The 15,750-nt window shown below is 42.5% G+C and overlaps 1 protein-coding gene across 1 annotated transcript; it reads left to right on the forward strand.

Annotated features, from left to right (window-relative positions):
* The first annotated feature begins 2,864 nt into the window (after window positions 1–2,864).
* LOC119167134 (uncharacterized) lies at window positions 2,865–15,213 on the forward strand. Its single transcript, XM_037418569.2, has 8 exons — window positions 2,865–3,138; window positions 6,535–6,644; window positions 6,711–6,908; window positions 6,973–7,060; window positions 10,131–10,346; window positions 11,913–12,087; window positions 12,202–12,275; window positions 14,892–15,213. The coding sequence occupies exons 1-8, from the start codon at window positions 2,998–3,000 to the stop codon at window positions 15,150–15,152; spliced, it is 1,263 nt and encodes a 420-aa protein (XP_037274466.1). The 5' UTR covers window positions 2,865–2,997; the 3' UTR covers window positions 15,153–15,213.
* The last annotated feature ends 537 nt before the right edge of the window (window positions 15,214–15,750 follow it).

Below are 15,750 nucleotides of genomic sequence, written 5' to 3' on the forward strand. Positions count from 1 at the left end.
GTTGCGAGTTCAACCAGTCAGCATTACTTCAGGCCTTAACACAAGTCGAGAATCAAAGTAGAGGTCGAGAATCTGTGATGATGCAAGGTTTGTCGGTTTGACAAGTTTCTGTTCTGATGTTTTCTCGACGACATAGCACCAACGATGTCTGTCAAACATTGTATTCCCGAGCACATTCACAAGACAAAACACATCTCCACAATATATGTACAGCTCTGAGATCTGTCCAAAACTAGGTAGTATGGCTTTCTGCAGAATGACCACATCTTTGACTTTGTACGTTATCTGATCGACAGTCACAGAATTAACTTTCCACACAGGAACGCCGGGTGAGAAAACTTCAGCCATGCAAGGGGGCAAATCTTTCTCTTTTAAAGGCCTGGCTTTAGTTGTCTGAATAGAGTTGTGAAACTCTGAATTACAGAGTTCATAGCTCTGTAATAACTGGTGTCGCCCCGCAATTGTCTTACAAATATTCCTGAAATTTTGGTTACGCACAGCAATGGATTTGAGATACTGATGTTTGGCCTCATAGCGCATACACCAGTATTGCTTCAGTGGGCCAAGTTCATTGATTAGTCTTGGATAATGCACCAGGAAATGAAGTTTCGGAATTACGTGGCCAGGGTACAGAATCTCAAAAGAAGATGAAAAGTAACGAATGTCATCCTGCAGACATGCAAGGTGGTCATGTGGAAGGCTGTCAGCAAATATGAGGTCAACAATCCTTTTGAAAAGCAAGTACACTTCCCAGTGCTCGTTGAGTTCCGGAACAATGTCTCCAATCATAAGGGACAAAAACCTAAACAGGCACCACTTCTGCGATGCAGTGCCCTTATATGGAGTTTTCGAAGTAAGAAAGTGTTTTTCGACAGCTTGTGGTTTGTTTTTCTTGTCATGTGCACCAAAACTGAATGCTGTGATGCAATCTAGGTCTGAATATCTAATAACATTGGTACTGATGAGGCCTTGCAAAACATGCTTTAAAACGTGAGGTATGCTTCCCTCAAGCACATCGTGCATCAGGTCCGGCGGTAGCTGCAGTGTTGCATCAAAGTACCAAATGTTTAAAAGGGGCGATTCACCTTTCACACCATAAAGTGCAGTGCTTAGTGGCTGGTTCACCCTAGCACCTTCAATGTGAGTTTCATGCAAACTCTTGTTTCGAATTCGCACATCCATTTCATGGAATACAGAGCTAAAAGTTGCATATGGTGCAGTGCAAAACCTGCACGGGCGCCCTCTGTTAAAACAACAGGTAAATCCACCCAGCCTATTCATAGAAAGGTTGTCGCCACTAAATGCAACGAGAATTGCTCTGACTTTAGCAGTAGCTGAATTTATGTGCACTGTAAAGCCGGTTGCTTCCAATCTCACAATGTCTGAAACAACAGGTTCCAAGATTGCCTTCATGCCATGCTTGTCAACAAGCCTGTATGGCGCAACAAGAGCTACATGTATGGAGCGTAGCTGTGACCTGTGACGAGCATGTAGGTTGAGCACACTAAAGTACACAACAATTACTTTATGAATGCCTCGTTTTGACCCCAAGGGGTTCACAATCTCGAGCTCATCGCTGTAAAGAACAAGAAACAGAGTGTATTGTGCCCCGTTCTCCAGAAGTGCCGACAGTTTTTCCTTGAAGAATACACCATCAAAAAAACTTCGGAGAACTGGTGATGGCTGCCCAATTGTGAAGCTTTGGTCTAAACGTTCACGAAAAGTCTCGGACAACATCAGGTTTTGGAGGACACGAGGTATAGGCACATACTGAAATGTCTCGCCAACAGCAAGAATGTGCTCCTCGGGTTTGACATAAGGAAGATGTTCCTTTGCGAAATTTTCCCGGAGTGACTTCGTGCTGGCACTTTGGAACACATCTTCCAGAAAGTCACAAGCAAGCAACTTTTGCACATCTTCTCCAGCAGAATCTAAGGGGATGTTTTGTTGTATTTGAGAAGCAAATGCCTTCATTATGTCAAAAAAGGTGTCCTTGAAATCGGCAAAAATGCTCTCTGTTATAGAGTGCGGCAGCTTGTGCACTTCAGCTACGCGAAAAAAAAGTAAACACATCTGCTTCTTGACTTTTAGTGTGAAGTCGTGAATAGAGCTAGAAGAACCGTGTGCAGTCACAGTGCAGGTACTTTCTTGTCCGTTGCTCGTATCTTCGGCAAATGAGCTCGAAGAAGGCAATTCTGCGTCGTCGAAAGCAGTGACATCTGTTGTAGCATCCAGCCGCGGTGTAACACTTCCTGCAGCGTTCCCCTGTTGAGGCTCGTCGAGCTCCACGTAGCTTCTATGGCAGCGGTAAATGTGTCTCCGGTACGATTCGAACTCGTGATATGTCTTTGCACACCCTTGCACACCACACATGACAGAAAAATCCGTATCGTGGCGATGATCTCTGATGTGCCATATGACCTTGCAAAACTTTGCCGACGAAAACGGGCACCGTGGGCACGTATGCATGGCGTGAATTTGTTTCACTCACACAAACTACGGCGATTCATTCCCGCAGAACAATCTGCGCGCACTGGGCCCGAAACTAGAGGAGCACAGCACAATAAAACGTCAGCCACGGCAACTAGCTTGAGCATACCATCACAGCAACAGCAACATTCCAAGACAAATACGATGATGAAGGAGATCGGCTCTACTAAGGAATTACTAAAAAATATGTGCTAATTTTATGTTGCGCTGCCTTCATTTCTTTTAAAGGCACATGCAGTTGGCGTAACTAAACTCTTCAACGTCAGAAATATCTTTTTATTATCAAATAAAAAAAAACTGCAGGTAGCGCGCACTACTACCTCTGAAGCCTTTCTAGAACTAGAGTAAAGAGGTAAAAGAACGAGGTGTTTATTTCTCCATCGCTGTGTGCCACTGTAGTACAAGCCAAGACAAGCACGTAAGCCGTTCGCCTCTTTCGCGCCTTGCTGAACTTGCCGTAGGACTGCTTCTCCGTTTGTGTGCTTTTTTCTTTTTGCTGCCGTGAAAATGTCGACACCGATTCAATGCTTGGTGTCATGGAAGGAGCGCAAGAAGATTATCTCCATTAACGGACACACCATGGAAGATGTCTTGGCTGCCGTGAAGGCTACAGATTTTGGAGATGTCGCGTCAACCGGCAGAATAGAGGTACGTTCTGGAAGTGCCTTTTGTTTTCTTCGCTCATACATTGCTCATACATGGCATTGCTGAGTAACCCAGGGGACCCATCTGCAATAGCGCGCGAATAGGAGAACAATACATGGCATTGCTGAGTAACCCAGGGGACCCATCTGCAATAGCGCGCGAATAGGAGAACAAAGAAGGAAAGTGTGTCCCAACTTGGGAGGCAGTCTTTTTTTTTTACTTGAGGAGCTGCAATATTTTTGTCGTATATAGTGTACCTTTGTTAAGCACTTAATGAAAGCATAAATGTGGCGGTCGTGTTTCAGCACCGGTGCTCGTTCACGCAAGTAATTAGCACTGGCCTTATGTGCGTAAAGATAAACACCAAGGTAAAATACATAGTGTGTCACGTGTGATGTGTCAATTCGAAGGAAGTGGTGACGTAAACCAAATGAAAAAAATCGGATGCCTTTATTTGAATAGAACCTAAGTGTTTCATTTGTGTGAGCACCAGAAGCCACTCCAACAGTTCAGTCAGGGATAGTAGGTTGTGGTATGCTGGCCTTGTCAGTGCACAAATGGCTAAAGGGATTTGGATGAACCAATGCCACCAAGAAACGTGATAATGGGAAGCATGAATGTAGGGTGTAGTTGTAGCTTCTGTATTAGCTGCTGTGGCCACACTGTTACTGTGCACTTAATAAAGTGCTAAGCCCCTGGCTGTATTTACTTCCACTAAAATGACGTCCCTTTTCCGTTTTGTAATGCAGCTGTAACGACAAGAAATAATGCCAGCCTTTTTGCTACTATGTTATCTATGTTACATTGGAGAAAGGGTCACTTTTGGCACAGTGAAAAATGCCAAAATGTTACTGTTACTGCGAAATGTTATGATGAATACCTTGCAACACTAGAGAATGCAAAGCATAAAATAAACTGAAATTTCATTGAATATAATAGGCTGCTCACAAGAAATGATCCTGCAGAGTATCAGCCATGCTTGCATCAAAGTAGTTATTGGCAGTAAAATCATAAGACGAAGAAAAGAAAACATGAGGACGAGTGCTGACAACGTATGGCAAAATTGCTGCTCCCGACACAAGTGTTTAATTAATTTGCATCTTCTCGAAGCCACCTATTCATTCACCACTCAGCCTGTCCCACATACATTTTGCCCACGGTGCAAGAATACTTCAGGTGAACGAACGTTGCGAAGCGAGCGCTTGGCGGGGAGGTACCGATTATGTTCTCGTTTGCGGCATGCCGATAGATGGCTCGACAGACTGAGGACCATGGCGGGCTGTTGGCAAAATCCGCAAAGCACATCCAGCACGTGGGCGGTGGGTCCCAATCTGAGAAAACTGGCCTATCGCACGATATCAACCACGCGACACCCATAGAGCGGCACCACTGAAAAGGGGGGTGATAAGGGAACGGGGTTGATGGCGGCGCGAAGTTGTTGTGGCGACAATAAATGAGCGCCGTTACTTTCTTACGTCACGGGGTTTTCCTACACCCAGATGGGGGGGGGGGGAGAGAAGCCGGGGCAAAATTTGTAGCGCCATCTCTCGGGCCTCTTGCGAACCAGAACATTATCAGGCAGCGAATAGTCCCGGCGTTCACTCACCTAGAATATTCTTGCACCGTGATCTTGCCGCATCAGCATTGAATTTCTTAGATGCTGCCTGTAGCACACATGGTCTTTTTCTTGAAACAAGTGGCACTGCCTCTTACCTTTTGTTCAGGAAGTGATGTATAACCAGCTTCAAGGGTGCTGAAAAACACCATGTGAGCACTAGTGTGTCCAGCTGTCATTTTTATTTGATGCGACACACTATGGAAAGAAGGAATGACAGTAGTATTACTAATTCTGCATCATGCTCATGCACCACCATCAGTAGAACTTCAAGCAGCGACACGAGCAGATGACATGCAAAACCAGCAGTAATTAGTCTCAATTTAGCTTGGAAAGCTGGGCCACACCCTGTGTGTGCAGGAACGAAATACTGCATTCCACATGGCAGATGGTTCACTAGCTCCTTTTGCTCTCAAAAGGGCAACAAGCTCTATGAGAGGGTGAATACTCCTAGCTAACACAGCTGGTGAAGAAGTGCATAACAAGGTCAAGAAATCTTATGCTACTTTTTGACAAAAGATCATTTGTTAGTGTGAACAAATTCCGAGCGATTTCGAATGTTCTGATGATGCTTTGTGCTTCTTAATGCTTCCCCATTGTAGACGTAAATATCGCTAGAAGATCGACCACATTCCGAACATGTGAACCACTTATAAACCAACCGATTCTCCAGAAAGTCACCGAGAACTGGTGCCGAGCCTGAGTCAATACATGTGTTTTTGGCACATTATAGGCACTGCCAGCTGTATAGGAAAAGCACAGATGGAAATCAAGCAACTGGAAACAAGCAATGAAACTCCAGCCTTCCATGCTGGCCTCCTCGTGCGCCCCTCGCATTTCTTCATCTTTCAATGTTTCTCTGTCTCCTCTTCACAAACATTGCACTTGTCGTTCCTGAAAGCCTCATTCATAGCAGAGCCTGTTGCTCTTTGAGTTCACTTATTTGAAGAAGAAAAAAAGTATCGAACTGTCCATCATTCAAAATTCATTATACCACACTCGCACACACAAGACGCAGCCCTGCTTTTCGAGACTGACTACTGCTGGTTTTCTGCATCATCTGCTCATGTCGTACTGAAGTTCATCTGACAAGCTGCAGTCAGTCCCGACATCCATAGGGTGTAGTGTCGAATCAAGGAGGCTGGCAGACGTGCTACTGCTCACATGTGCTCTCAGTGCCCACGAAACAGGTGGTACGTGTTGCCTAGTGAACAAAAAGAGAAGAGGATGTGCTGCTTGTTCCAAAAACACACAAAGTCTGCCACATGCATCGTCTATAAAATTCGATGTTCATAATGAATTACATACAGCGCGATATGGACTTTTTTATGCAAAACCAACTAGCCCAAAGCTTCACTCGATGTTCATGCAGCAAGATGTATGTGGGATTTGCTATTCAGTTGACATTCAGCGCCTATCCTCATGTTTTTTTTTTTTTTCTTCGTCCTGTGTTTGCGCTGTTAATTTATCTGATACAGTTGATATTCAGCGTCTATCCTCATGTTTTCTTTCTTCGTCCTGTGGTTGCGCTGTTAATTTATCTCGTACACGCGCCAACTAGCCTGTCTTTTGCCACTTGAAAGTAAAACTGGTATGTGTAAATAAACATGACAGGGACATGGAAAGAATGAACAAGAACAGTTTGCCACTTGTTCACTTCATGCATACAAATTGCACCTGTGTGGCTAGCATAGTAATGTCTTTGAAATAATACTGACAGCTGAAAGTTTTATTATTTGTTGCCCACGGTAATTGTGTTTGTATAAGCATTAAATTTCTTTCAGGTTTACAATGCACAATTTGAAGCTTATGTCGACCCTCCAGGGAACCATGTCTTTTGTGATGGGAGCAAAATTAGAATAATCACTGATGAGGCCATGCCTCATGCTTGCAGGTGAGTAGCTCAACTTCGAATTGTTGCACCAAACTGAAAGCCTGCTGATATTTATCCTGTTTTCAGCACAAATGAACTGCTTGTGGTTTCTCCCGAGTTGGAGCCATCAACTACTCAACCTTTTCACGGAAGTGATTATAGACTGCCACCCCTTCCCTTAGACCTAAAAGTTGCCATTGGCAATACAGAACTCGGAAAAGTTTCGAGTCGGACAAAATCAAGGATTGTGTCTTGGTTAAGCCACCATTTGATGAACTTCACTGTGTAAGTGCCTCCGTACTCTCCTGTATATTATTGAATACCGGCTGAACATTTGTTGCTTTCATAGATACCCAGGAAGGCGGCTCTATGAGGCTGCTTCAAAGGCACTCGTTGTTGAATACCCTGTCCTTAGAGACACAATTGGTACTGGTTGGGTAAGTGAAATTTTTTACGATTTGGACATATCGCAATATCCACAGAAAATGTTTGGCAGATTATGATAATGCTATCAGTTGGAAAGAAAAAGGGACTGGAAAAGAAAACGGTGAAACATATAAGATTGTTTGAATAACTATATTCTTTGCATTCTCGAGACATCATATCGGACCGGCACGGTGATATTAAAATTGTATATTGTGTGTGCTGCATGCTAATTAGTAACAATCTGGTGTCACGCGGAATGCACTATTTTACGTGCAATTTTCGAACCTGGCTTGTGGCATGTTTTGTCACTTCTAGAACTAAGGAGTAGCTGGTGCCTCATTTGTGCACCAACATCTGCTTTCATGGCAATAAAAAAAAAAAGCAAAATGTATGTGAATGGGAAAACTAGGAATAAAGAACGAAAACAAACATTTGAGAGCTACAAGGCTAAACATAGAATGTAGCACAAGCAAGTAACAAGTCCTTTTATCTGAGGGCGGAGGGGGGGTGAAGGAGCACAAGTGCACATTAGAATCGGGGTTTGCACTATTTTTTTTTTTTCATGTAAATGTTGTGTGCGTTGGAGTTGGGTAAGTCGGTAAGCTAATGTATGGGTCATTGTATGGGTCATTCAACGCCAACTTGTACGAGCCTTGGCGCTCAACCATCTGCGATATCAACAATGGACCATCCATATAAAGCAAGAAGTGGCCCGCCGAAATATTTTTGGGTGAAAAAAGGTCCTCAGGATCAATAAACAAAGTTCTTCACTGACTGACTGGGAGCAGCAAGCCACACATGAAGTTTTTTCGGAAAGCTTGAAACTTTAGCTTGTAACACGCGTAGTGAAAAAATCTGGTCTTTCCAAATTAAGTTAGGACAAAATTTTTCCTATAGAATGATGGTAGGCTTTTTACTAAAAATAGGTTTAACAAACTTTTATGTTTGCATGGGTTTTTATGTTACCTTAAATATGGACACAATTTTTAATGTTTGGGATTTTTTTACAAACAGACTACATTTAGTGATATGCAATATTTTGTATTGTTTGAGTGTCAGAAACTTTTACTGTCACACAAAAAATAGTTTGAGACACATATACTGTCAAATGGCTTGCAAAGCTGGCGACAAAGTTGCATAAAAGGTAATTTTTGCTCTAGTTTAGTCGTAAATTTTACACTGAGGTTGTTCTAGTAAAATTATGCTAAATAGCATATTTACTAGCAACATCAATTATCTATTCGTGGAGACAGTTTTATCAAATTACTTTTTGTTTTAAGAAAGTTAAATATTTGTGAAGTGTACTACTGGTTCTTGCACGTGTTCTGTCATCGAAGAAATGCGTCTAGCAGTAAGTAAAACATACGTTGGCTCAAGTTCTGCAGCGGAACATCTAGACTACATAATCGCATAATCATCGTTGCATTGTTGTCTGTGCTTACTGTAATGTTTTATATTGAGTATTAGCCTTGGTCAGTGAGAAATGCGAGCCCTACTGGAGTGTGTTTAACCTCGTACGGCTTCCATTGATGGCCCGCATTGTCTGATTACATAAGGGGTAATTAACACTCATGTGTGTGATACTTTGTTACCTACACATTTAATTAAATGTGGGAAAAGAAAAAGATATTTGTTGCTTGAATATACCAGATAAGTTGCACTTATGAACACACACAATCCTATACAAGTGATGATGTTTGACCAGTGCCATAGGTTGGTGCAAAATTATGTGTCCTTGATATAGCAACATATATTTTTATGAACCGTAGTGTTCTTCCCACTTTTAAGTGTGAAGAACACTCTATTGTTGTGGTTGCAGATTGCAGCTTCATTTGCATCGGATGAAGGATCCTGCAGATGCTTAAAAGTTTTTTTTATAACTTGACACATGCCTAAATTAGGCTCAGGGCTCTTTAACGAGATATCATGCTTGCGATAGTTCTGCTTGCGAATGTTTCTGCTTGCGAATGTATCATGCTTGCGAATGTTTGCGATAGTTCTAGGAGCACCTGACAGCAGGCCTGCTGTGGCGAAGCATGAAGATACAGACGTGCGAGAGATAATTGAAGCTGATGCTATCTTTCGCAAAGGTGACACGTGCGTAAGTGCACCGTCAGTTGACCTGTTAGATCGGGAAAGTGGCTAGTGGATAGACTGGTGGCACCACTGTGCACGGATATATAGCTTGGCGTTTCCTGAAAATAAAAATTGTTGAAGCTAGCGCATTGTGTTGTCCACTCCCTCATGTCCCTGTCTCTTAGCGCTCAATATGTCGTCAAGTTCTATTTACCAGCAAGCCCAAAAAATGGCACTATCAAAATACAATACGCTTTGAAATATTTTAGATCACGTGCACACAAAATTTAAAAATGAAATTTTGAACTCAATTTTCTCCTCTATCAATACACCTATGATGGTGAAATAAATTACGCTATAGAACTCTGAGCACAATTTATCAATCTTAACAAATTCATTGTTTCTCTTTTGTGTCCCTTTAATGTGTTGCACCTAACATCATGTTTCTTTTTATCTCAAATATTTGTTTATGTAGCATGAACTTCAATGAGACCACTACGTAATCTCTATGTAAATAGTCTTCCAAAGTCCAATATGCTTATTTGCAGGACTCTTGGAAAGTATCCATCCAGTATAAATTCGGGTACATGCGAAGAACTCTCAGTACTCTGCCTGCTGTGCAGGAAGCCAAGGAGGTCTATGGAAAACGGAAACCTCAAGATAGTGCCATTGCTGCACAAACTAAACGGCAACGCCGCGTGGTAGCAATTTCTGTTTTTAAGTTCATTTCAATGTTTTACAAGTAACATTTGCATGGGGCTTAGCTCGCTAATAACAGTCTACGGCTTCATCATCGCTTGAGTAAGTGAAATGTTTTGGCACTAAAACGGCACTCCGCATGAGCTGTCTTTTTCTGCTTCAACAAGCCCCATTTTAAAAAAAATAAAAAATGTGGGGGGGGGGGGTTAATGACATAACTAGGTAGCAGCATGTTGCCTTAATTCCAGGAAGACTATGGTTGCCTTATACAAGTGTTCGTTCTACTTTTTTTTTTTACCCTGTTAGACAACAAGCATCCCATATGATGACCACGATGAAGGTGTTTTAGTGGGACACTTGGAATTCATGTCCAAAGAGATGTCGAAGCGTGCTCCGGACCTCCAGAAATTGAGCGAATCGATGAAGCAGACACGCTCTTCTAGGAGGTCGTGGATGAAAGATACAGTGCCTACAACAGCTGAGATACTTGAAAAGTATCCCGCTTTAGGAAATGTTGAGATGGTCAGTATCATGTGAATGCAGCATCTGCATTGCATGCTTTCACTTACGATATTTACCAGCTGTCTTTTTGAAACTTGAATAGGTTTTCAAAAGTAGCTTGTGAACAGGTTAGTGGGTCTTTAGCTGTACTACATTGAAGCAGGCATTGCTTGCACAACAGTGCTATGGTCAAGTTTTTAAGGAATTATTCATTCATTCTTTACTGACTTAAAGCCTCATTTTTATGTTAAATGCATGCAGGGAAGCAAGAGGCTGTCTGCTTAGCTATTTCGAGCATATTTCTGCTTCCCAGACCACTGGCTCCAAATCTGTTTTAAAATTTAAGTATGTTCACACTCTAACAAAGTTTACCAAAAAGCGTCCCGTGGATGGTTCGATACGATCATTATACAGTCCCAAATCCTTGACTACCAGGCTTATGAAAGCAGTAGAATACTAGCACGAAAACACATGGAGAAAAGAGTGGACGACACACTGCACTTCTCGCAACATAGTTTATTGCTGCAGCTGTAACATGCGCTTAAATACATGTAGGTGCAACTCCTCAAGTATATAATTAAAATTATGTTACACACCTTCGTGTTTTTTTAATTAGGTGTATGTTACGGCTGCAGCAATAAACTATGTTGTAACAAGTGCAGTGTGCCGTTCACTCTTCTTCTGTCCATGTGTTCTCGCGCTAGTATTCTACTGTCATGAATATCCAACAAGCCTAAGCCGCTACCAGTGTTATGAAAGCACTTGACACTAACTCCTGGCTTTTTTATTTATTTTTTGTTTGTTTGACAAAGCATTTTTAATTGATTTCATTTCAGTGGGCAAACACTGGCCGACATGTAAAATAATAACATGTTTATGCCACCATTCCACAATAGCAATAGCAAAACAGATTGCAGTAAATGACTTGTGCATTGAGACAACTTTGTCTGCTTAGTTTTATATATTTGCTTTTGCATTTATTTTTCTTTTTTTACTCATGATGGCTGTCAGCTACAACAGAAATTTTCGAGAATGTCTTATGATGTTGCCAAAAAAAAAATAATTTTGGGTAGCAGATGGCACATAGTGTTGATAATTTGAATCATCATCATCAGCCTGATTACGTCCAGTGCAGGACAAAGGCCTGCAGTGGAGTCAATATTTGAGTCAATTTTTTTTTTCGTGCTCAAATTCAGACAAATCTGAAAATGCATCAAGGTATATTGGGCATTGTCCATTCGCATTCACTCTGACGTAAGCACTGAAATGATGCCATAAACTGCATTTGAATCATTTTTTTTTAGGTTAGTATCATTCTGACAACAACTACACCTGCAGAAGCAAATAAACTTGTTTTTGATAAAATAAGCCACTTCGCGATATAAAAATTTTTTAATGTGTTCAGCCAAAAAAAATTGGGACCTGCTCTGTAAATATCTAGATACACCCATGTGTGTTTTTGTTTTCTCTACGACGAATTGACTGCCAAGTGTCTTTTTGACCTTCATTTCATTTATATGTTAGCTGGAAACTTGTTGCCCAGATTTGTAATTGCAAATTAATTTAAATATACTTCTATGATTATAGCTTCATGAAGAATTTACAGCAATAACAAGCATCCAGATGGAAAAAAAGCTGTTGGAATTTTTCAACAACTTTGGACCCAGGATTCTGGAGCTACTGAAAACTCGCCATTCAACAAAGGACCTGGTGAAGGAGCTCGAGAAGGAGCTTGAAAAACTGGAAGGCAATAGCCGTAAATGTAAGTATGTAAAGTATGTTCAGTCATTCTAGGTTCTCTTTGTATTACTGTTGTGATATTGCTGTGTGATTGTGATATTATTGCTGTGATATTGCAATAACAATCCTTTTCCAGATCGATTTGCAGTTGCCTTAATAGAACTCCTCCCACTGCTGCTGAAAGAGAAGCCGAAATTTCTGAGGGGCCCTGTAAGTAACTTTACGTTTCATTTAGTAAAGTAAAGCATATTGAAAAGGAAACGGCACAATTTTTTTGCACAGAAACAATGGTAAAGTGAAAAATAAAAACTTTTGACATAAATTTCATTGCACCCTAAAAGTTTATATGTTAAGGAAAACCCTATTATAATAAACACTAAAGCGTGACATGACCTTTTGGAATGACCATGCCTGCTTCTTTAGAAATGAGCATTTCTTCTGCATCTGTTTGTCGCAGAGGGAATTGTCATTTCTAGATGAGCACGTGTGCTTATGCCAGAAGGTCATGTCGTGCTTTAGCGTTTCCGTTGATAAATTTTCTCTTAGTATATTGCAATGCATATTATCTTGATGTATTCGGGTCTCACCCGCAATGTTTGTTTACAAGACTCCACTCAGACCACGGCGTGGTGTGTTGGAAGCCTCACGATTGTGTTAGATGATTCCGTTATGATTGCGCGCCGGACGCCAATACAGTCGACGTCCGATTTCCCGGACCCTCAAGGGACCACGAAAACGTCCGCAAAAACGAATGCACGTGAAAATGCACCTTTTCTTGTAGGTATTTTTCGCTGACTGAGAGGGTAATGACCGGAGTACAAGATTTCCATTGCAATTCAGCCAATACATCGTTTAGGTGGCTCTGAAAATAGCCGTTTATTTATAAAAAAAATCTGACGTGGCCTGCGCTACCTCATAGGTCAGCACTTGGGCGCGAAGTAGTCGCCTATTTTCTTTTGCACGACGTTCCTCTTGCCCGCGATCATGTCTGCCTCAATTTCAGTCAACGTCATGTTGCTGCTGTACATTGATGATAGTGTCATCAGTGCTCACGTCAACTCCGAGCTCGTTGGCTGGGTAGGTGATGGCTCTTCGTTCACGGTGTCAGAGTCGTCGGAATCCTCCGTAACTTGACGAATGATTTCGTGATCGGTTAAGTCCGCACATAGCTCAAGGTCTTTGTCAGCGTCGGCGAAGCCCTCAAAGGTTATCCCAGCTGGAATCGACACGCCGGCAGGGCGCAGGACGAAGGAGCAGTTGGTGCCATCGCTGTAAATGGTGAATCCGCTAGACGAAAAGTGCAGCACGAAACGGCTAGGAACTCGATGGATGCTGGAGGTCGGGAAACGTGATCACTGAAGATAGCGCGCAGCAGCAAACGATCAACCGCAGGCACGACTGCAGAGCTGACAAAACAACACGTGAACGAACTCAGCGAGGTTTGGCTTGGCTAAGCCGCGGCTAGCAATAGATTGACACATGCGGTTTCGAGGTTACGGCAGCCGCGGCGCGGTGCGGGAGTTGGCAACGGTGCGAGTATGGCGGGTTCGAGGATATAAAAACAAACAAAATGGCGGCGTCAATGGTAACTTTCGGTCGGCGGTTAACAGTAAAAAGTACGGGAAATTGGATGCCAAAGGCTATAAGCGTCCGGAATTTCGGACTTTTTAATACATTGACTCTATGGGGAACTTGACGGTGCCGCAGATGAGTCCGGGAAATCGGGCATGTCCGGAATTTTGGGCGTCCGGGAAATCCGACGTCGACTGTAGTCTTGCTTCGTTGAGTGATTACGCGGCCACCATTGATAATGCTGGAATCTTTGATCGCACATGTATAAAAACAAGCACGCTTTACCACCTGTCAGAGGACCAATGGACATCGCTTTGTTCGCCACTAACAGTGCAATGTACAGATGGGCCACGTCTGCGTATAGCGCGTGAGCAGCCGGCCTTGCTTTGCGGCACGACACCTTGTGTGGTCATTGCGGGTTGTGATGTCGCGTGCACAGGAGCATGCACAGCTTTACAGACATGCGGGCCTGTTTTGCACAGGTGAGAATGGTGGAAAGTGTACCTGTTTAGCCAAAGATTCGCGATCCCTCAGGGCACTTTCGTCACATCTATTTCATAAAACAAAGGGCATTTTGATGGATATAGCGAGCCTGCACCAATGATGCAAGCTTTGTGGCTTTTTTGAGGCATGCGATTATATGTAGATATGATGATGCCAACAGCTGCGGAAAAAAAAAAGTCTAGACGGCCACAGAATCAAAACGATCACAAAGAGTGCGTTGTTTTGCAGCGTGTGTTATCAGTCGAAACGCGCCTCTTCTTATGCAATAGATATGACCAAAGTGCCTTGAGCGAGCGCGGATTTTTGGTTAAACAAGCACACCTGCCAACGTTGTCACCCGTGCAGAGCAGGCCTGCACGTTTGTAAGGCCGCGCATGCTCCTGTGCACGCGGCGTCACAACCTACAACGGCCGCAAGGTGTCTTGCCACAGAGCAACGCCGGCTGCTCGTGCACTATACGCAGACGTGACTGCGGCTGTACATTATTTGCAAAGTGTCTTTTCCTTTCGCGGCCACAAGTTCAGCGAAATAAAGATTTAATCTTCGGCAGCCCGACTGCTTGCTTCGTCCGGATCATGACTCTGTGACAATATATACGTTTCATGTGCAATGAAATTTGAGTCACGAGTCAACTCTCATTTGTGTTGTTTCTTTTATTATTCGTTGTCACCATTTGAAAAAAATTTGCTCTTTTCCATTTTTTAGCATTTTGATTCTGCTAATGGCTAATACTAATGTTTAACTTTACAGGACATCTACCCTGCTCTTTGTTTTGAGGGAACAAGTATCAGAGAGGCCGAAGAAATGACCGTAGTGTTTGAGGCATTCAACATTCATGTCGTCGATGTTATAGCCGGCATGACGGCTATCATGGAACTGTATTGGGTACTGGACATCATGTACTCGGAGAGTAACAAAAACACCTTAACGCTCCTCGAGTACTTTTGTGGACTACCAAGTGTGCCCAGAGCACCACTACTTTTAAGGACGATTTCGTCGATCAAGAGCTGATCTGACAGCAATGTGCAATAAGCAGAGCTTATATAATAAAGATTGAAGTGTGTGTATCAAATGCTGAAAGTTATGTATTTATGGCATGTTAGATGATGAAACTTGTGGTTTTCGTCATGTCTGCAGAAAGCCTTTCACCAACAACATGCACAAGAAATCTAGTTGTAGAGCCGCACTTCACCTATATTTGGGATCCTCTCATTATCTGAGGTTTCCTGCACTTTACCGTGCAACTAAAGCAGTCGGAGAGTGATTAGCGATTAGTATGTTACTGAAGTTTCTAAGTTCGTAATGTTTTTATCAAGTAGTGTGGGACGTGTTACGATTTGCACTTAGTAAGTGGTTAGGACCAATTACTAACTGGTTGCTAAGAGGGTAGTATTTGTTACAAACATGCTGCTTGCTTTATTTACTAAGAGGGTAGTATCTGTTACTAAGAGGCTGCTTGCTTCAGTTACTAAGAGGGTAGTATGTGTTACTAACATGCTGCTTGCTGCAGTTACTAAGAGGGTAGTATCTGTTACTAACAGACTTCTTGCTGCAGTTACTAAGAGGGTAGTATCTATTACTAAGATACTGCTTGCTTCAGTTACTAAGA

The sequence above is a fragment of the Rhipicephalus microplus genome, chromosome 6, assembly GCF_043290135.1.
Source record: "Rhipicephalus microplus isolate Deutch F79 chromosome 6, USDA_Rmic, whole genome shotgun sequence".
NCBI classification, from domain to species: Eukaryota; Metazoa; Arthropoda; class Arachnida; order Ixodida; family Ixodidae; genus Rhipicephalus; species Rhipicephalus microplus.

Coding starts and splice junctions, on each gene's coding strand:
- LOC119167134 (XM_037418569.2), top strand. CDS start 2,998: ATGTCGACACCGATTCAATGCTTGGTGTCATGGAAGGAGCGCAAGAAG. Junction 7,061..10,130: donor ACACAATTGGTACTGGTTGG/GTAAGTGAAATT, acceptor TTACCCTGTTAG/ACAACAAGCATCCCATATGA. Junction 12,088..12,201: donor GGAAGGCAATAGCCGTAAAT/GTAAGTATGTAA, acceptor ATCCTTTTCCAG/ATCGATTTGCAGTTGCCTTA.